The sequence below is a fragment of the Salvia hispanica genome, chromosome 4 (genome assembly GCF_023119035.1).
Source record: "Salvia hispanica cultivar TCC Black 2014 chromosome 4, UniMelb_Shisp_WGS_1.0, whole genome shotgun sequence".
In the NCBI taxonomy this organism is placed as follows: domain Eukaryota; kingdom Viridiplantae; phylum Streptophyta; class Magnoliopsida; order Lamiales; family Lamiaceae; genus Salvia; species Salvia hispanica.
The window spans coordinates 49,292,611-49,313,909 of record NC_062968.1 but is presented as its reverse complement, the minus strand read 5'-3'; the positions used below and the strand labels follow the sequence as shown (position 1 = coordinate 49,313,909).

The 21,299-nt window shown below is 36.7% G+C and overlaps 3 protein-coding genes across 10 annotated transcripts; 1 reads left to right on the top strand and 2 right to left on the bottom strand.

Annotated features, from left to right (window-relative positions):
• Positions 1-322: 322 nt before the first annotated feature.
• LOC125224230 (mitochondrial fission protein ELM1-like) lies at positions 323-5,853 on the bottom strand. Its single transcript, XM_048127594.1, has 10 exons — positions 5,489-5,853; positions 4,202-4,440; positions 3,352-3,448; positions 2,628-2,777; positions 2,411-2,537; positions 1,712-1,824; positions 1,535-1,598; positions 1,357-1,450; positions 1,168-1,276; positions 323-741 (listed from the first exon to the last, which is right to left on the bottom strand). The coding sequence occupies exons 1-10, from the start codon at positions 5,678-5,680 to the stop codon at positions 640-642; spliced, it is 1,287 nt and encodes a 428-aa protein (XP_047983551.1). The 5' UTR covers positions 5,681-5,853; the 3' UTR covers positions 323-639.
• Positions 5,854-12,720: 6,867 nt separating this feature from the next.
• On the bottom strand, positions 12,721-16,174 carry LOC125217605. 8 transcript variants are annotated; one of them, XM_048119132.1, is made up of 3 exons: positions 15,452-16,174; positions 14,637-14,720; positions 13,296-13,377 (listed from the first exon to the last, which is right to left on the bottom strand). In XM_048119132.1, exons 1-2 carry the CDS (start codon positions 16,121-16,123, stop codon positions 14,685-14,687), a joined length of 708 nt encoding a protein of 235 aa, XP_047975089.1. In that variant the 5' UTR covers positions 16,124-16,174; the 3' UTR covers positions 13,296-13,377; positions 14,637-14,684. The 8 variants fall into 8 exon arrangements, with proteins under 8 accessions (XP_047975086.1, XP_047975091.1, XP_047975083.1 ...); XM_048119129.1 differs by lacking the exon at positions 14,637-14,720 and having other exon boundaries at positions 12,721-14,182; XM_048119134.1 differs by lacking the exon at positions 14,637-14,720 and having other exon boundaries at positions 12,721-13,809.
• A 3,729-nt stretch (positions 16,175-19,903) lies between these two features.
• LOC125223241 lies at positions 19,904-20,639 on the top strand. Its single transcript, XM_048126292.1, has one exon. It carries the CDS (start codon positions 19,984-19,986, stop codon positions 20,536-20,538), a length of 555 nt encoding a protein of 184 aa, XP_047982249.1. The 5' UTR covers positions 19,904-19,983; the 3' UTR covers positions 20,539-20,639.
• The last annotated feature ends 660 nt before the right edge of the window (positions 20,640-21,299 follow it).

Below are 21,299 nucleotides of genomic sequence, written 5' to 3'. Positions count from 1 at the left end.
AATTATTTCCTACTTTTTCATCTCCAATATTATGCCTATTTGGAGCAACCACTTCTTTTTCGTAATGGAATGTGATTTTGCTTGAGCCACTTTAATTTATGGATTAGTTAAAGAACCATACTGAATGAATGATTATGTATTACACGCTACTCCATCAGCCCAATACAATAAGTTAACTAATTACTTCATAACATAGACATCGATTACTTTTGTGACCCTACTTGTTTTGTCTCTCTTTCCTACTTTACCATTCTCTTTATACTTTTAGTACAAATACATCCTTCACAAAAATTATAAGTTAAATGACAAAACCATTCACAAGTGAACTGGGAAAGTTTTGAATTCTGAATGCATATAAAAATTCGATATAGCACAAAGGCCTTCACAAAGATTACTTTTACTTTACAGCCTACTCAAGGTACCAAAATTTACAGGCCGCATGAATGAAGGTAATCATTATTTTACAAGTAAAACCAAATATACTAGTATAAAACATATACTAGTATATCTATGGCTCTTTCTCTATGTAAAAGAGAAGCTAAAGTTTGGGGGAAGATAAGGAAAAGCATGCGCTATTGGAGTTTTTTATTTTATTTTATGTTATGATATATGTTGCAACAACAGTGTATATAAGTGGTTTTATGCTCGTATTCTCCATCCTCGCTCACCAAGTGCTTTATGCACCCGACTTGCTGCCTCAGCGGTATCGTTCAAAGGAGGGTAGCCCCAGGTTTCTGACATCTGAAATAAGGAAACCAAAGAAATAAGATAGGTTAGAAACCAGAATCATGGCCTCATCACTCATTTCTTAAAATATTTCAAATTGAAATATCCACCAACATCTACATTGACACCAAGAATATATTCAGTATTCAAATATTTCAAGGTTAACAGATGCTCCTTCTCATGCTAACGAGAAAGGCAGAACTCAATTTCTTCCACATTTTGCCAGTAGACATAACAAGTTACACAGATGAAAGCAAGACAAGACATTGCATGGAAATGAAATTAAAATAAAGGTTTTGTTGGCAAACCCTCCCTGTGCAGCAGATAACCTTTTTTTCCCAATCATGCTGATTTAATTTAAATTTTGGAACATAATTCTCCTCTGTAACTATACAGGTTTCTCTTTGCTTTTTGATGGGAGAAAGGATAATAGTTACTTACATCCTCCAGACCTGTAAATGGTCTGACCATGCCTCTTTCCCTTAGATTCTTATGGAATTCCATAAGTTTCCAGGTGCAGCGTTCAGCTCCAACAACATAAACAGGCTTCCTACAATCACCAATATAACGAGTCAAATAATTTTCATTAGTGCCTCCAACATCATTTAAAACTGCTATAAAGCATTTTACCCGGTGCTGCAAGCCTCACTCAACATGCTAACTGAATCAGCCGTGACAATAAAAGAATCAGCCCAAGCCAGATGTCCTAAATGTGGATTAGGTTCTGGTCATGAAAATTTACTCATTAGCGACTTTGATTAAGTCTCAAATTTTAAACCACCCATAATGTTTAGTGAATGAGAAGTACCTTCACCATCCCATATGTAGATTTTGGGATGAGTTCCAAGTTCTTTAATTACTAATTTAGAAACCTGTTAACAGAAAGCCCATTTCGCAATAAGTTGAGTATCAGGGGAAAGAAGGAAGAAGATGTACCACAATTCCTTGAACAGAGGTGAAAACTTGAAACTGGAGTTTGTTTTACCTTTTCAGGTGTCCGCCTTGAGAAAGATATCCTGACACTTCCACTGCTCGTGAGAACATTGTGAAGGGACGCTATCAGTTGTTTTGCAAGGTCTGTGCTATATCTGCAGTACCCTATCAAGTACCCCAAAAATATGAACAACCATATAGTATGATATTTGACTTGCTAAATGAAAACTAACAGGCAAACAAATTCAGTGAAATGGCCACAAAAAGAAGGAATCCAACAGTAAAAAAAGTCAGCATGAAAGCATGTCAAAGTATGTTAATTTAACCCCTCCTCCCAACAAATAGTAATAATAAATAAATACTAATAGATAGCAAATCTCTCCAACCAAGAGAAGAGATGTACTGCATGACTCCCCAAGAGTTGAGTGAAAAGGGAATAGGGAAAGTAGGAGGTTGATTGTTCTAGCAACTTCCAAGGATATATACATGATATCCATTTTCAAAATCCCAAAAATAGGCAAAATGATAACATTTTAACACTTCAAACTTACAGACCCAACCTTTTCACTCTTGGCCAAGACATTACACCATAACAGTCCCACAGCTATTTTCCATTAACTTCTTATACTTTTAAAAGTCCATTTTTCACCCAAAATCTAAATTCAATCTTGTTGATTTAGCATATATCTAACCAATTAATTGATATTTTTGTTAGTGTTACAGGGCCACATCATCAGGATGAAGTAATTACTTGTGGGTCCTCCAATATTAACTACAAGCAATGGCTTAGGCAGAGGTGCAAACTCATGATGCCAGGCATTAGCTTCAGTACGAAGTACAGCAGAATCTATTTGATGAAGTGCTCCTACTGTGAGGACCTGGGAAATTAGAACATGCCTGCTAGGTCAGCTCCAACTGTAATCATTGAAATACAAATGGAGTTATACATATGCAGTGAGGCTACTTACGACATGATCACCAGGAAGCTCATGCGGTGTTATCCATTTCCGAAGAAAGCGAGGAACCTGCTCTTGTGCCTGAGGGGTCAATGAGTAATAATCATGTTTTGGCGCTATCACCATATCAAATCTGTCCAAATGAGACCGTGGATGCTGAACCTGAAGAGTTAAGGCATGACAGAGTCAGATCCTATCTCATATGACAGAGGATTATAGAAGGCATACAAGTTGGTTACACATAGATGCAAACATTTCTGTCCAAAAAAAAAAAAATGCAGCATGCAACATAGCCTGCGATGAAATATGCATTAATGGCTCTCCCTCTCTCTCTCCCTCTCCAAATAGACATGAAGTGTCACATTTGAACTAGTACATACACGCATGTGTGTACTTACGGATACTTTAAAAGTACAAATTTTACACATATAGCCGTGACCTAGTAAGATTTTACAGTGTCTAGATAATAAATTTCACTAAGGCATATATGATCAACAAAATATTAATAACTACAGAGCTAACCTATCTGTTCAGAAAACAGCAAGCAGATTTAGAAACTACATAGTGACTGAAATATTACACTTCCATAAAACTTGGTCAGTAACACAGACATACTTCTGTTTGATGGGTTAATTAGTACATGACCGAAATCTTTCTACCAGAACAATTTTGTGAACTATGTTTTAGGACTGAGATAGGGATGATAGATTATTACATTTAAAAAATAGTAACAAACCTGGACAACAAACACATTGTCAGATGCTAATCTTTTTATAGAGCTTGCAATTGAAATTGTATCTCTGCCAGATGCAACTACAAGCAGTGGGCCATCCCTACAAGAAGACAGATTATTACTTCATGTATCAAAAAATTTAGACATTGATATGTGAAATGATAGGCTATAACAAATGAAACATATTCATCCCACTGGCCAATATAATATCAATTGTATTTACTTTAGAGTATCAATCTCTAAAGGCTAAACAATGTGCCTCGATTAATATTTATAGCAAAAATGGTCTTATGGATCTTATAGACCAAATGAACTAGAAATAATCTCATTGAAATCAACAAGATGCTTTTTATTAGCACATGTACTATGTATGTTCAATGCCAATATCTGAGTAAAAGTAATTTAAAACTCGAGCATGCAATTAACTTCATCACAGTTGATCCATTAACAACCTAATGATCCGAAGTGAAGGTAATAGAAAATACAGTCATTTCTTTCATCACACAAGACAAAATTATCTTTGTTTATCTTTAACAAATACCAAATTACTCCTGTTCTATCTTATGGCAGCATGTTCACTTTATTCCTCCTTTACAAGCTTCTCTAAGTAATAAGTATTCATCACAACCTCCACCACAAAGGCAACCACATATGTTCCAACTTCTCTCACTAATACATGAATAGATACAAATGTTAAATCAGGTAACCCATCACTATTGTTCTACTTTGTGAGGGAAAAAATGCAATTTAGGGATGAAAATAGACCACATATATCCTATCCATAATAGTCTGTGTCGAAGAGCTACTCGACAGCATTTTGTGTTCTAGGGAAGAGAGAGTACATGGAACTTACTTCTCAAAAGTGTCCTTAGCCATTTTGACAATACTCTTTACATCAGCTTCCAACACTGATGATAAACCCACACCAACACCATTTCCTGCAGGCAAATGTGCTAGTTTCCTCCCTCTTCTGGAAATAAAATAAGTTGAATACCCATATATCCGGCTAATGATAAAGTACAATTTCTTATGGATAGAAACTGGAAGCCAGTGAAGCCACTCATTGATTCCTCCTGTTGGTCTCGTAACCCTCTGCTCTCATATCCATCAAACAGGTAAAGCACAATCAGTTCTCATATGTGAAGTTCTTCTAACATAAATTTAAGAATGGATGCTCATAGTGGCAATCTGGTTCACTTATGGAGAAACTTCCAAAATGTGGCTCAGAGATCACAGATTTCATATCACACAGGGAAGAACGCTTGAAGCTAGCAGCAATACAAGAAAGACTGACATCACAAGAATATTATGGTAGCAAACCTTTTAGCAAGTCTATCCAAAACATTTAACCTAGAATAAGGCTGACTGGGGAAGCCTACTAGACCATTTATAGAATGGTTGTTAACAAAAGAGGCATATGCTGCTAGTGAAATAAGGCACTGACAGTAGATGCTAAAAGAGAGAACCCCATTTTTCATTGTGGCATGCTTGACATGCTTTATGTTACCTCAAACAAACAATGAAAAAAGATGAACTCATACATAGTACTTCATTAAATCATAAACAAGAAACATTATTCTTATTCAACAATCCTTAAAAACATTTCCCAATTAAAATTTGATCCATTCAATGTCTCTCCAATATAAAATCTAATGATAAAGGGTCATCCTCCAGAGCAACTCAACCCCTCACCCCCAATAAAATCAACAAAACCATCAAAAAGAAACTGCAGTGGAGAATGCCATTAAACTCATTCATTTTTTCAGATGCCTTCAGAGAGAAGAGGGGAAAAAGTAATATCTCAAAATGAAGCAAACTTTGTACTGCGCAAGTATATCTGAGTCAGTACAGAAAAGAATTAATTGAATCCATTCAGTCAGCAGGTCTTATTTACACAAACGGTTGAATCCATTTCTCTTACTGATTCCAAATTCGGAAATCGGGATTCAACAATATCCTTTGCTTTAACCACTAAATTGCAAGATGCAGAAATTCCACCCATAATAATCCACAATAAAGGCGATCGGAGCATGCACGATTCAGAGCAAAAATCACGTTTTAATGACTACAAGAGCAGACCTCATCTTCTCAGTTCTGACTAACTAACAAAAGAATCCGTAGAGGTGAGTTGAAGAATTACATAGAGCGTTTGCTTAGCACTTAAGCCAAGTGCTCGAACCAATCCCATGCTCTGATTCTCCGACGCCGGAAAACCGTTGCCGATTATAACTGCGCGGCGGACGACGTCGTAAACGCCGGTTTCAAATATATCTGGAACTCCGCCCATCCGCTTCGGGCTTCCTGGCGGCTCCGGGAGCCTAATTGGCTTCATCTCAGCACTAAAATTTGATTGATAAACCTAGGCCCTAGGTGAGATTTAAGATTTGGGATTGATGGGTATAATCAGAAGGGACTTAGAGGGAGATTGTGGAGAAAGTTGAGATGATGTTAAAAATCGAGGCAAAGCGGCTTGTAGTTGAATTTTTTTTTCTTCGGTAGGGCGATGAGGCGATCCACAAAGCATCACTAAAATTTCCAATAGAGTAGAGTACTCCCTTCGTTCCACTAACTGAGGTCTTTCTTTTGGGCACGGAAATAAAAGAAAATTGTGTTAAATGAGTTAAGTAAATGGAGAATAAAGTGTAAAATGAAAAAAAGTTAAAGAGATGAAGAGAAAAAAAAAGTAACAGAGAGTAAAATAGTTGTGGAAAAATATGTTGATTTTAACAAAAAGTGAAAGACTCTATTACTATGGAACGTACCAAAATAGCAAAATGACTTTATTATTATGGAACAGAAGGAGTAGTATTTAGTCTAAAAGGACTCCTACTCAGCAATCACAACACAAATAAAATAATATTACGAACATATAAGTGATGGTGAGATTTTGTAACATTACTAGCTAGTATCACATCCTTGCTATACACATGCATTTTATTTTCTTCAAAATGGAGTATAAAATATTTGTTTGAAAAAAAAAACATTATTATACAGATCTAAATGTAGTAAGAAAGTATACAATAGTACATTTGATAAAAGTAGTAAATTTTATTAGTGTATAAACACTACTTATTCTTAAAAAAATCTATTTTACAGAAAATTATTATTTAGTTTACTGATTCCAAATTCTAGCTGTGTCATTTTATTTTATTTTTTAGAGTGAACTACAAAAATAGTTTCTGGACTATGTGTTTATCTCGCCAATGAATCCTGGATTTTAAAAATATCCCCAGACAACCCTGGACTAAGCGTTTATCTCGAAAATGGTCATTTTTCACTGTTTCGTGACAAAAATACACTTTTAGGGGGGTTTGAGGGATTTGGGCAATTTGATCTTTTTACATTTTAAATCTGATATTATTTCAGTGACGTACTAAATCTGATATTATTTCAAAATTATCATTCTTCTTTCATTTTGCCATCCTTCACTTTGTTTCTTTATTTCAATATTAGATTTAATTTTATAAAATTAAATTTTAAATTTCGATTTTTAAATATCAATAAATTTTTTTAATTATTAAAATTACTATTAAAAACAAATTAATAGTTTTAATCAATATTTGATAGTGTCTAATATTTAATCAATAAGGTACGACGACGCCTTTGTTTTAATCAATATTTAATAGTTTTAATCATATATAAATTATATAACAAGATTTATTCCGAAATAAATATGCATCTAATGTATAGGAGAATTTGACTAAAAATATTATGAAGTTGACTAAAAATTTGATACTACTAAAAATTTGTTATAGGAGAATTTTTGAAATTTTGTAGTTAATTTTGATTGTTTTCAAATTAATAAACGAAAATTATATTAGTTTTACATTAGATGCATATTTATTTCGAAATAAATTGTGTTATATGATGTATTTATGATTAAAACTAAGGTGTCGTCGTACCTTATTGATTAAATATTATACACTATCAAATATTGATTAAAACTATTGATTTGTTATTTAATAGTAATTTTAATAATTAAAAAAATTTATTGATATTTAAAATCAAAATTTAAAGTTACTTTTATAAAATTAAATTTAATATTGAAATAAAGAAACAAAGTGAAGGATAAGGGAAGAAGAATGATAATTTTGAAATAATATCAGATTTACTACATCACTGAAATAATATCAGATTTAAAATGTAAAAGGACCAAATTGCCCAAACCCCCCAAAACCCACTTAAAGGGTATTTTCGTCACGAAACAGTGAAAAATGACCATTTTCGAGATAAATGCTTAGTCCAGGGTTGTCTGGGGATATTTTTAAAGTCCAGGGTTCATTGGCGAGATAAACGCATAGTCCAAAGACTATTTTTGTAGTTCACTCTATTTTTTATTTGAAATAATATTTATTTCTATAATTTATTAAATATAAATCAGTCTATTTTAAAAAAAGGACCTATATCATTTAATGTTTTACTTTTATTGATATTGACTATGCAAAATGTCTATTATTCATTGTTGTCACCGAATTTAAAAGTCTTCCACAAGATGACTCCAATGGCATTAAAAATCAAAACAAAAATTATGATATAATTTATAAATAAATCTAACATCGACAAATTATTTCTCACCGACTTTAAGGTTTAAAATGTCTTAGATGTACAACTTTTTTGAGTTAATAATCTCCTTTTCATATACATACAATCTTTTAAATAAATAAGTATACCATGCTGTGAGAAATTGTAAGTTTATAACATTGATATAAAACTATACTTTGCAAGTTTGGGTACATAAAATATTGATAGTAGATTTACAAAATATTTGTTGTATCTAAAAAGAAGATTAAATTTGTGGTGGATTTACATTTAAATTATGGAATCATTCTAGTATACTGTTTGCAGTAAAATTATGAGAATTATTCGATTAATATTCTATTTAAATAACTTTATTCTTGGATCATTGAGTGGGAAACAATGTATTTTTCTAATAACACATATTCACAATTAAACATTCTTTTGCAAGCGAATTAAATTGATGTCACACACACATACACATAGTTCCTAGATAAATTCTTCAAAAACTATTCCACCTTTACTTTTCTTAATCATCAAAAATTTAAATATTAAAACTTTTTCACTTTCTCAATTTTAATAAAAAAAATAGTACTAATAAATTGCGTAAGATGAGCATAATTTAGGGATGACCCGATTCTCTTAAGAATTGTTAGAAATATTTTGATAAAATTCTTTAATTATATACCAGCGATACTCTATCTATTACTCTCTCCGTCCCAGTTAAGAGTGCAATTTAGTTAGAGCACGGATTTTAAGAAATTGTTGGAGTGTGTAATAATTGAAGTGAGTTAGTGGTTCTTGGAATGTGTAATAATTGAAGTGAGGTAGTGAAAAGTAAGACCCATTTGACTTTTTGTAAGTTTAGGATTTTGTTTTGTTTTATTTTTAAGAAAGTAATGACATTTAAGTGTAAATTTCATCCACAGTGATGTTAAATTTTATGTCCAAATATGATATATTCTAAATTGGACTCTTAAACTGGGACAGGGGGAGTACAATTAAGGAAAAAGCAATCGTTAATGGAATGAAAATTACAATGTAAATAATAAATAAAAAATGAATTGCAAGTCGAGTCGAGGAAAGTCCTCTTTCCACAAGATAAATTATAGTTAGTGCTCTCGAATTGACGTTACTATCTTCAAAAATAAAACAACTTCCTCCTAGCATGCTGAAGCACCTCAAATCCGCTGAGGATCGACAAAATTGATGGTGCTTCGAGAATCAAGCAATATAATGCTCCTAAAATACACAATAAAATGTAGAAAAACTTGAGAAATGAGGAAGAACGCTTTTATTGGTGTGTAATCCATATACAATTAACAATTCCAAGCCTTTTATAGGCACAAAAGTACAAAATGAGAATATAGACAACATGAAATTAAAACACCATAACAATAAAATTAAGATAATGGAGTCCCAACCCAATAATTTCATACATATTCGTACGGATTATCGTGTCATGCAATAAAATGTCAGCCCTACTTTAAATGATAGTAAGTGAGTACTACTCTATAAATTTAGCTTGACATGACACGATAACAATCTAAACATGATATTACACGATTAAAGTATGATAGTATTACACAATTAAAATATGTTATAAAATGATTAAAATTGTACCATGATTTAAATCTAAATAATAATTAAAGTTTAATATTTTTTTAATTAATAAAATAATAATTTTATTTCTTAATGGATAACCCGAACCCGATCCTAACCCAATCCGATATTATTGGGTCAACCCCTATAATGACCCAAGCCCAAAAATCTTGTTCGTGTCCGGTACACTTTGTGCGTGCTTGTGTCGGATTATGCTGTTGGATAAAAAACCGTCAACCCTAAAATTAGGGATATTTGATTATCTAAATTGTATATATGCGAAAACTTTTCTCTTATATATTACTAGTATCACGCTTGTGCTATGCAGAGATTAATATATTTTTAAAACATTAATTTTTAATTAGTTAAACAAATTAGAATCAATATTAACAATAAACAATACGAGTAACAATTTTAGTTATATGAGAATAAAAAAAAAACTATACAAATCAACATTGAAGCATAATAAATTTGAAACAAATCACATAATATAATGTCTAAACAATAAATCATGGAGTAGGAAGATAAAAATCTATCACAATAAAGAATTAAATATACAATAGATAATTACTAATAATTTTTAAAACTTGTTTATACACTACATTAACTTTAAAATTAAAATCAATCTCATCATTTTAAAAAATGCTTCCAAATCATAAAATCCAACACAAATAAAGCCCAATTTACATTCCATAAACTAAAATTCCAAAACAAATAAAGCCCAATTTACATTCCATAAACTAAAATTCCAACACAAATAAACCCAAACAATAGTAGTATGAAAATTCGACACTGCATTCTTCCTCTCTCTCCCACCCTCTCCCAAACCGGCACTGCATTCTTCCTCTCTTCTCCTTCTTTTTCTCTCAATTGGCGGAATCGACTCGTGTTTTCCCCACACCAAGAGTCATAGCCCTCGCAGATTTCACGCTGCCGGCCTGCTCGCCCGGAGAAGAAAGTCGAGGACGTGGTTGTCTCGGAGTTTGGTCCCCGCCGTGGTTGCTGTATCCCTAATCTACTATTTTGATCTCTTTCACGATGGCTACTCTACCGGTAGCGGCCTTTACGCCATGTGGGCCGTCAACACCGTCGTTGTCGTTTTCAAGTTCTCCATAGGTCTGGTCCCTCCCTCCTTCCCCCATTTCTGACACCATTGCATGCTCCCCTTTTTCAATACTCACTACATTTGTTTTCATTTCAGGGGCCACGATTGAGAAAGGGGTGAACAGAACGTTGGCGACGCTGGTGGGAGGCGCATTAGGAGTCGGGGCACATGGCGTAAAGGCCACTGGTCCGGTTTCGTGGGCAGCGTCGCGTGGCCACTGACTTGCGGCCTTGCCGCCGCCGCCAGCTGCGTGAACCCGTTGCCGTTCGCCCTCCCATCGTGGATCTTTTCTCCCTTCTCCTTTTTTCTTGTTTCTGTTTTGGTATATATATGAAGAAGAAAATAGAAATGCAGAAACGTTTAGAACAAAAATTGAATCAAATTATCTTTGCTAACCTCATGTATAATGTATATATGAAACATGGGAAACTAATCTTCACTAATAAGAAGAAACGTGGAAAACCAACTAAGTAGGATTATATATTTATTAGAATTAATTTCTGAATTTTATATTAATTGCATTTACATCCCTAATCATAAAATGATTATTCAAAACCTCCCAAAACTCAACTTTTATATACTGCATAGATTCCTTCTTCTTTTTTCTCTAATTTTTTTCGGGTAATTGGTTAGAAAAATCTTAAACTATTGCTGAAATATGGTATTTCCCACAACCTTTAAAGTTGGTCTAACAAATCACAAACTTTATTAACTGTGCAAATTTCTCATAGCGACTAATATTTGGAAACTAGAGGCTAAATAATAGGATTATTACTTGGATATTAATAAGCTCACATGAGATTATTAATACACATCTATTTTAGAATTGACGCATATGCCATTACATGAGATTAATTAATTCACGTCAATATTAGCCATGACCGAAAATAATTATTGTGGGAAATTCGCACAGTTATGAAAGTTTGTGTTTTATACGACCAACTTTAAAGGTGGTGAAAAATACCAAATTTCGACAATAGTTCATAATTTCTCTGACCAATTAAACAATTTTTTTCTCTAACCACAATTTACGTACTCGTTTTGAAAAAAATTTAAAATAGAGCACGGATTTGATATCCCTTAAAATATTGCATTAACCTCTATAACTCGTTTGACGCCATATGAGTTTTGACATATATAATATTTGTCATTGCCTTCACAGCCATAACCAACAATGGTTAGACCATGATAGCTCGAAGGATAGGGGTCGAGGCCTAATATACATCTTGGCGGTGGTAGTGATCCATCCCCTCCACTCCTCAGGAAACAGATCAATGAGCCTAACGATGCCCTCATAGGCCTTCACTCCGTATCGGTTAGCCCTGACCCACAGTTTCTCTTAATGGGCAACAAACTCTGCTAGTGAGTCCCCGTAGCATCGATGGTACGTCTGATAGTCAGTGAACAATGTTGTGTGTTCTTTCTAGATTACTTATAATTTAAGTCGGTGAGCAATGTCGGAGATAATAACTCGACGATTTTGCGTTGAGTTAAGGTTTGACCTTATTGGATTGAGTCGATATTAGGTTAACCCGATAATGACCCAATCCGAAGGATTTGCCAGCGATAAACTAAGTTACTACCTCCGTCCCACAATAAGTGTCCCATTTTGTCATTTAGGTCCGTCCCACAATAAGAGTCACATTTCACTTTTACCATAAATGGTAAGTAGACCTCACATTCTACCAACCAATTCTACTCACATTTATTATAAAACAATATATATAAGTGAGACTCATATTCCACTAACTTATTCAACCCACTTTTCTTTACATTTCTTAAAACTCGTGCCCACACTAAATACGACACATAATGTGGGACGAAAGTAGTATTAATTTTATTGGTTGAAAGTTGAGTGATTTTAAAATTTGGCTTTTGTCGGCTATTTTAGTAAAAATGATCAATAAAAGATGAAAAATCTCAAAATCAAACCAAAACAAAAAATTTCAACTATTGAGCGACTGAAAACCAATCTTAATCAAATCGGTATTGTTTAGAATTTTACATGTGTAACCTTAATCTAGTACACTTAGAATACATTGAGGCTTTTGCAGAAAGAGACACCAATCAACCTACATATAAACCTACATATAATTAACAATCAATTTATAAGGATGACATTCATGAAAAAATAATATAATAATTCACAATAATAAAAAAGTGGGCTAATTCAAATTTGGATCCCTGGTTACATCCATGATTCAATGAAGTCAAACAGGAAATAAGAGATGCATGAGTCATGGCATTTAAGAACATAAGCCTTTTGTATATGCTCAGAACACCATTTATCTTCTATATTACTTTTCCTTGAAACTTACTATTTCACTACCGCACACTTCAGATAATCTCCCTATTAGCAGGAGGATCATTAAGATCAAGTTGCAAATAAGATCCTGAAAACAAGAAGGATCCTCTATACCTTTATCTTAATTGTGACCACCATGGTGCAACTACTGTGTGATTCGTGTACCATAAAGCAAATTCAATGTTTATGTCCCATAACTAGCATAAGTTTCATTAATTGGTAAAGTTATTCCAAGATGAAGGATTGTGAGTTTGATTCAAAAGGAAGCCAGGTCCGTGAAGATTGCATGCATCTATATCCACTTGTGGAATAGCCTGATTTGGCCATCTTCATGTGCTCATCACTTCTTGGGGAATAACCACATCATTTTCCCTTACAACCTGATTCGGCTGTTGCGATGTGCTCGTCACCTCCCAGACACATCATTCTGCAAAACAGTGTGATTTGGCCTTTCTGCAAATTCGGCATTTCGTTCACTAGCAAGTAGCAACTGCACAAGGACCTGTCCAGACAATCAGAATGCAATTCCAAAATTCCTTCAGAACGAGAAATATATAGAGACAGAACAACTCCAGTTCCCTCAGGCCTTGCAGATAACAAATGCAGCTGCCAAAAAAAACCCCATCTACTGGAGCTTTGCTGGCTGGCTTGCAGGTTGCAGAAGCTTAATCTGATCTCACAAGATCATCTGATTGAGAACCAAGTGACTGATCACCATTAATAACCCTCAGTTCACTAGAGCAAGCTTTTTCTTTGGCTAGTCAATCAGCTACCTTTTGTCTCTCCCCATTGATAGCAGATAATGCTTTTCCTAAAACTTGTCAATCAAAAGCTGCCGAGGCTTCACCATGTATAGCCCGAATAAAGGTGCTCTCCAATTTGTGATCTGTCTCCAGTTTTAACCTTTTATCCTCCCACATTTGTATCAATTTTCCTGTTGGTGATCCCGTATAAGTTTGTTCATCCGCGTATCACATTTTTTCTGTATTTTCTTCATCTCACCATCATACTATATTTCACTAGCACCAACTTGATAAATCAGCCCCACTTTCTGCCGTACTAGAATCTGGCATACAGCATGCTCTTTATTTGCAGATTTTTTTTTAATATCCTGTTCCACACTTTCCTTTAAATAGGATGAACATTATACCCCCCTGTCATTCACATTTGATGCCCCCCCCCCCTGCTGAAGTCATCTTCACCTACTGCACAATCTCTGTTCAAGCATCTACTGTTGAGAGACCACATCTTTAAATAAACAGACTTGGCTTCTTCTTCAATTGATAGTCCAGAAGCTGTTTTGGTACCTAAACTTGTAGTTTATTGGATCTTCAATGCCCAATGCGCACCAAAAGTAGAATAAAGAGCAAAAAGTGCAATAAAGAGATAAAAAAAACCAAGCTTTTTAATCAGGGGCTATTAATAGCTGAAAATGGCACATTGCCAAACTTCGAAACATTCCAATAACAGAACTGAAAACCAATTAGATTATCCCATATCTGATTTAAGTTCTACGCATGTTCTATTTCATTAGTTTTACTTTTCATGCACTGGTCAAATTGAGTACTTTCCAGCTTCACATAGATGTCTTAGAAACATTATACCTTAGCATAAAGGTTAAGCAATTATTTTATTGGCATCCTTTCCTCAGATCTATAGTATCCACTCATTCACCAGTCTGTAACCTAATACTATCAATAAGGGTCAAAATCGAAAAGAAACATTATTAGCACAACTTGATTGCCAAAAGCAAAACTCAACCACATCGAGGAGCTGCTACTGAAACTATTTTCATTGAGGGATGAGGGATCAATGCCTCCTGAAGATATCAACTCCGCAGAGCAGCTGTGGCAGCGCCGGTTAGCTAACAGGCAAGTTCTTCTTCCTTTCCTGATAGCTCCATAACATCCACTGACAGCTAAAAGTCTACAACATCGCTAATACAAGCAAGATGCTATCTCCGCATATAAACCGCATCAATCATGTAAAAGGAAGCAGTTTGTAACATGTCCAAGAACTATCATGAATTCTGCTAGGCTACTTCAACTTTCTTTTCTACTAGTAGAATAACTCAAATGGATTGAGCACAAGAACATGTACAATCACATTTCCTTCAAGCATACTTCACTTATGAGTTCCAAGGGCTTTTGTTCACATTGTTTGGTTTTGAACCAATAATGCTATACATATATTTTTTTTATTGATTTTTTGTAATTTATGGTTAAGAACCATTGAGGCTCTATTTTACAGAAGTTTAACTCTTGGTCCAGAAATATCCACAATGTTCAATGGTCTCTCCTTCATGATTTCATCACAGGGTATGAAAAATTATGTTGTGGAACTAATGGTCGTTTTTGGAGTAATAAAAATAGCTTAATTACCAGAAATTAACAATAATTCATACGAAGATAAGAAAACTCAATCTTTAAAGCAACAAAAAGAAATAATGAAATTTATAGCTGTAACTTCCCACGTTTATGTACAGAACATCCCTACATATGCAGAAAATCACGCTATCATATTCTAAAACAAAATCAATCAAGAAATCCAGTCTTTCGCCAAATGGCGTTGCGCACCTGCCTGAGATCCCTGCCTTTAAGCGTCCGCCCAGCCCCCTCCAGCACCGAGTTCGCCAGCATCGGCGAATCCCGCGCCGCCACCACCTCGTGCGGCGGCAGCATCATTCCGTTGCTCATCTCCGCCTCCTCCCCCTCTTCCTCCTCCTCCTCCGACACCACTTCCTCCAAATCCCGCGCCCTCCTCCTCAACGCCGCGGGTATTACCGGCACGTTCACCGGCGCCGACTGATGCCGCATCCGCATTCTCTCCACCGGCGGCGGCGGGGGCGGTTTCCTCGGAATCGCCATCCGAGACGAGGACGACGCGGCGGGGGAGGTGGACGACGACGACGAGAGGGAGACCGGGGCGGAGGCCTTGTGGTTGAAGACGGGCCGGTTATCGGATCCCGATCGGGTTTTGCGGTTATCGTTTAGCGCCGCTAGGATTCCGTACTGATTCCTCGGGTGGTTGTGGTTGTGGTTGTGGAGGCTCCGCGTCCGCCTAGGGCTGCCTGAGTGTGTGGGTGAGGATGGAGAGCTCCCCGATGGAGTGTTGAAGATGTCCTGTTCCGAGAGCTCTAGCGCCGGCGCCGCCGGATGCTGACTGAATACTCCGAGGAGTCGATCGGAAGGGGAGCCGTTGCGGTGGTTGCGAGAGCGGGCGGCGCCGCCGCCGCCAAATTCTTCCATTGAGCGTTTGTGTTTGTGAAAAAGAGAGACGTCAGGTTTGATGTGTGTGCAATGTATACACAAATAAATACTCCCTATTTGGGAACAATCACGTGCGACGCACAACACAATATACTCTGTACGAATATATTTATATTTGGTAATTTTCTTTTATAAATAAATGTCATGTAATTTTATAAGTAAAGCCATAAATATATATTTAAGGTTAAGTTTAGTTAATTTTTACAAGGTGAAAAAAATAGAAACTAAGTTAACAAAGAATTGAGACGGGGTTTGCGACAATGACGGTAAGCTGTTATTTGTTTGACATTTTCCTTTACGACCGATGTAGACACTGCTGTATGACATGTCTATACTAATGCTTTAGAGCATACATAGGTCAGCAATAGGCCAGCAATATGCTAGCCATTCTCTCTCCTGCCACGTCAGCAACACTAAAAAATCCACCTGGCACATCAGATTTAGGCCAGCCATAGGCCAGCCGCAATAAAAATAATTCAAAATATACTACATTTACGGAATTAAAATTACGATTAAATTACGGAATTAAATTTACGAGACATATACGGGAAAATTCATTAATTGCATTTAAAAAAGGTACATAGATAAAAAAAATTACATTTAAAAAGGTACATAATAAAGAAAAAAAACTATCGCCGTGCAATCCTCCGTGCCCACAACTCTTCAATTATATCCTTTTGGAGTTGAATATGAGCATCCACTTGGCGCATGTTGGCAAATTCCTTGAGGCGGCTGGCTTCATCGAGAGGTACCCCCTGTCGTACACTGGGGGTGGCCGCTCCGTGGCTTGGACCTAGCTTATCATCGTCATTGACCCAACTAGCCGCTTCCAGGTTGCCTTCGTCTTCGACGATCATGTTGTGCAGATAATGCAGTGCACATTATCCGGGAAACGCATCCGACATCCCACAAACGCGTTGGACCCTTAATTGCCGCCCATCGAGACCGGAGCACACCAAATGCGCGCTCCACGTCCTTGCGCGGCGACTCCGCCGTTCCGCAAAATAGGCCTTCTTTTCATCACTTGTTGGTCATCCGATCGTCTTCACAAAGACCGGCCACCGAGGTATATTCCATCCGCCAAGTAGAAGCCCATATCATGCCGGCTTGCCGTTGGCCACAAATGAGACGGCTCCGGACCGACGCCCGGCACTTCTCGTTGAAGAGGGGAGACGAGTTCAGACGTTGAGGTCGTTGTTCGACCCGGCTACCCCAAAATACGCATGCCGATCCACAGTGCGTACCAGCTACGGCCTCGAGGATTATCGTGGGATTCTTTGACTTGTAGCCGGTCGTGTAGGCCCCCTTCCAGGCCGGACAGCTTCTTCCACTCCCAATGCATACAATCTATGCTTCGCACTAACATCCCGGGGAACCCATGCTTCTCCCCGTGCATCCGCATCAAATTCTGACGACAATCTTCGGGAGTAGGGCTTCGAAGGTACCGCTCACCGAAAACGCTTATCACGCCCCCACAAAAATTCTTCAGACATTTCCAGGGCTGTCGACTCACCGATGTGGAGGTACTCATCCCACATGTCTGCCGCGCCTCCGTAGGCCAACTGCCCGATTGCCGCCGTGCACTTTTGAATAGGGGTGTGGCCGGGTCTGCCAGCCCGCATCGTGCCTGAAGCGGAAACACAGATATTGACGCTCTAATGCCCCAACGATGCGCATAAACAACTCCCCGCGCATTCTAAAACGCCGCCGGAACATGTTGACGGGAAACCGCGGGTTCTCTCGAAAAGTAGTCGTCGTACAGCCGCTGATGTGCAGCTACGTGATCCCGATCAATCACCGCTCGGCGGTGGACAACTCGTGGAGGGCGAGGTATCGCCTGCTGTTTTACCCTACGCATGTACCGCTCCATCTCGCGGTTCATGTAGGCATTCATAGTCTCGTTCATCCTCCGTTCGTACTCCTCAAAGATCCCCACCACTACCAACACCGCTACCACCCGCGTTACTCATCGCGCGATGATGCTCTTGTACAGTAAAGTTAGAGAGAGAGAAAACTCGTTAAAACAAGTGGTGCAAATGAAAATGAAACGAAAATCACGTTTATATAGGTTTGTAAAAAAAAACAAAAACAAAAACAAAAATCGGCGCTGGCCGATCGGCTAGCGCATCGGCCAGCCGCCACCAATCGGACAAATTCCACGCCGATCGGCTCGCCGGCTAGCCGCTTGCCGCCTCCAATGGTTCGGCTAGCCGATCGGCTGTAGCGACAAGAATCGGCTAGCCGGTCGCTAGCCTGACCATTGCGGATGCTCTTATACTCCCTCCGCTCCATAGTAATAGGGGCGTTTTTTCATTTCCGTCCGTTCCATAGTAATATAGTCATTTCCCTTTTTAGCAAAAGTCAACACATTTTTCCACATCTACTTTACTCTCTCTTACTTTTTTCTATCTTCATCTCTCTACCTTTTTCATTTTCCACTTTATTCTCTCTTTATTTAATTCACCTAACACAATTTTTCTTAATCTCCATGCCGAAAAGTTTTGCCTCCATTACTATGGAACGGAGGGAGTACTTTTTATGTATTTCCCCTTTTTTGCTTTTGAAATTGATTACTCCCTTCATTCTTCCATCGCCATCAAAAGTTTCATTTCTTGATGGTATGAATTTTAAGAAATGTTAAGAAAGAAAAGTGAGTGGAATAGGTCTCATTTGTATATATTTGTTTTAAATGAAATTTGAGTAGAATGAGTTAGTAGAAGATGGTACCCTTATTACAATTTATGATAAAAATGAACCGAGACTCCTATTCAAAGGCTGACTAAAATAGAAAATCAAGACTCCTATTCACAGACGAACTAAAATGAAAAAACAAGACTCCTATTCACAGACGTAGGGAGTATATTCTATCATTTTGTCTTCATTAAAAGTCATGTTTCACTCATCTTTTATTATTAAAACAATATATTACCTTCATCCAAACTTAGTTGAGTCATATTTCTGGACATCCCAATAAAATTGAGTCATTTTCATTATTTCAATTTTTGATAAAAATATAACATCTAATCATTCTTATTTTATTTCATTACTTATTTTACTTTCTCTTATCTCTCCTATTTTTTTCTCTTTTATTTTACTTTATTTTCATTTAATCCATTCAACACTATGTTCAAATTTCTGCCCCAAAAATTTTGACCCAACTTAGTTGGGATGAATGTAGTATACAAGTGAAACTCATATTTCACTAACTTATTTAATCCATTTTTTTTATAATTCTTAAAATCCGTACCGAAACCAAGTGGATTCTTATTAGGAGACGGAGAGAGTAATTGTGATGAATTTCACTGTCGATTTAATGGGACCATCTCCATTACAACAATGTTAAAATTTATATAAATAAAAGAAAATATAAAGATATTTTGAGAAATTTTAAAATATATTTTAAAAATTAATATATTTTTATAGTATTTTTCTAATAATTTTTATAATTATATTAATAAAAATTTAAACTATATGTATGTTAAATAAAATAATATTAAAATTTATTTTTTATTTAATTAAATTATATGTATATTTGTATTTATTTTTGAAAAAGAAATAATTGAACGACTTTGAAATTGAGGAAGTGTTATATATTTTTGAAATTTATATTTTTATGAAAGAAGGTTTTCATAATTTGAATTGAGTCAGTATCATTAATAAATTAGAGTGTTGTTAGGAATGCGGTAGACTAAATTATTAATTATGTTTAGAATTATACTCGACGTTCAAAATTCGTATTATAGAAAAATTAGGGGTGCATCCGTCATTTGAGCACATCCACTCCACTTTTGCTTCTTCCCTATCCACCCACACAGACACAACCTCTCCACCGCCATAAAATGGGCAAAGACAAGAAGTTCAGCTGGGGTTCCGCCCTGGTCGGCGCGGCGGCCGCGTCCGCCGCCAGCCTGCTCCTGTCCTCGAAGCCTCGCGACCCGACGTTCCACCTGATCTCCATCGACATCACATCCTTCAAGCTCAACTTCCCTGTGCTGGACGCCGAGACCATCCTGACCGTCCACGTCACCAACCCAAACGTGGCGCCCATCCAGTACTCCGACACCGTGATGTCGATCTACTACGCGGGCGCGCTCCTGGGGTCGGCCCCCGTGGAGGCCGGGTCGCAGCCGCCGCGGTCGTGCCAGCTGCTGCGGCTGCCCGCGCGGCTGAGCGGGCTCCAGCTGGCCCAGCACGCGAAGAGGTTCGTGGCGGACGTGGGGCGCCGGGAGATGGTGCTGGACTCCACCGTCGACATCAGCGGCACCGCCAAGGTGCTCTGGTGGAACCACGGGTTCAAGGTCCACGTCGACAGCCGCGTATTCGTGGATCCGGTTTATCTTGATGTAATTGATCAGGAAAATCAAGCTAAGTTGGAATTGTTTGTCGATTCCTGAACATTCATTTCAATGTTTCCTTTTCCAATCTGTTATTTCATTCATGTAATACTCCATCACTTGTTTAAATATGAGGTTAAGATGTTCAATTGTGTTTTTCATTCGTATATGAATCACAATTAAGGAGGCGGGTGTGCTTGAAATACAAAACATGTACACAAAAGGTAAAGCAACAACTACTTTGACAAAGACCATTAACTGAAGAGCATGTGTCAAAAGAATTAAGAGGTGAAGGAAAGAATAATGATTTCTATTAAAGGATTCGATGTGAAAAAAGACAAAAACTAATTTTAATCTTACAAAAATCATGAAATGAACTAGTTTTGATGAAATTGTATCTATATGACCAGATTTGATTGTTGTCAGATAATTACCAATAATCTATATTTTTATTCAAATGATTTTTAAGATTACGGTAACGAATCAAAATTTAACCAATTTCACTATTTTTATTGGAATTTACCTAGAGTTTTGCAAGTGTCCAAAAATAATGATGATTGGGAAATTTGTGTAAACCGTTTTACTTTAAATTTGTGTTTATAACAAAAGCAAAAACATTTGCTTTATCGGCTCTCTGATCTGCTGAACGCTGAGCTAGAAATGATCATGGTTAAAAACAGTCTCCGCACTGCAATTCGCTTGCACCGATGATGTTCCTACCAACGTCGAAACAGACGAAAGGTGAATCCCCTTTATGAAGGAATGCATTTTGTAATTGTTCTTGCGCCTTGGAAGAATTTTAACATAAATTAACTTCCGTC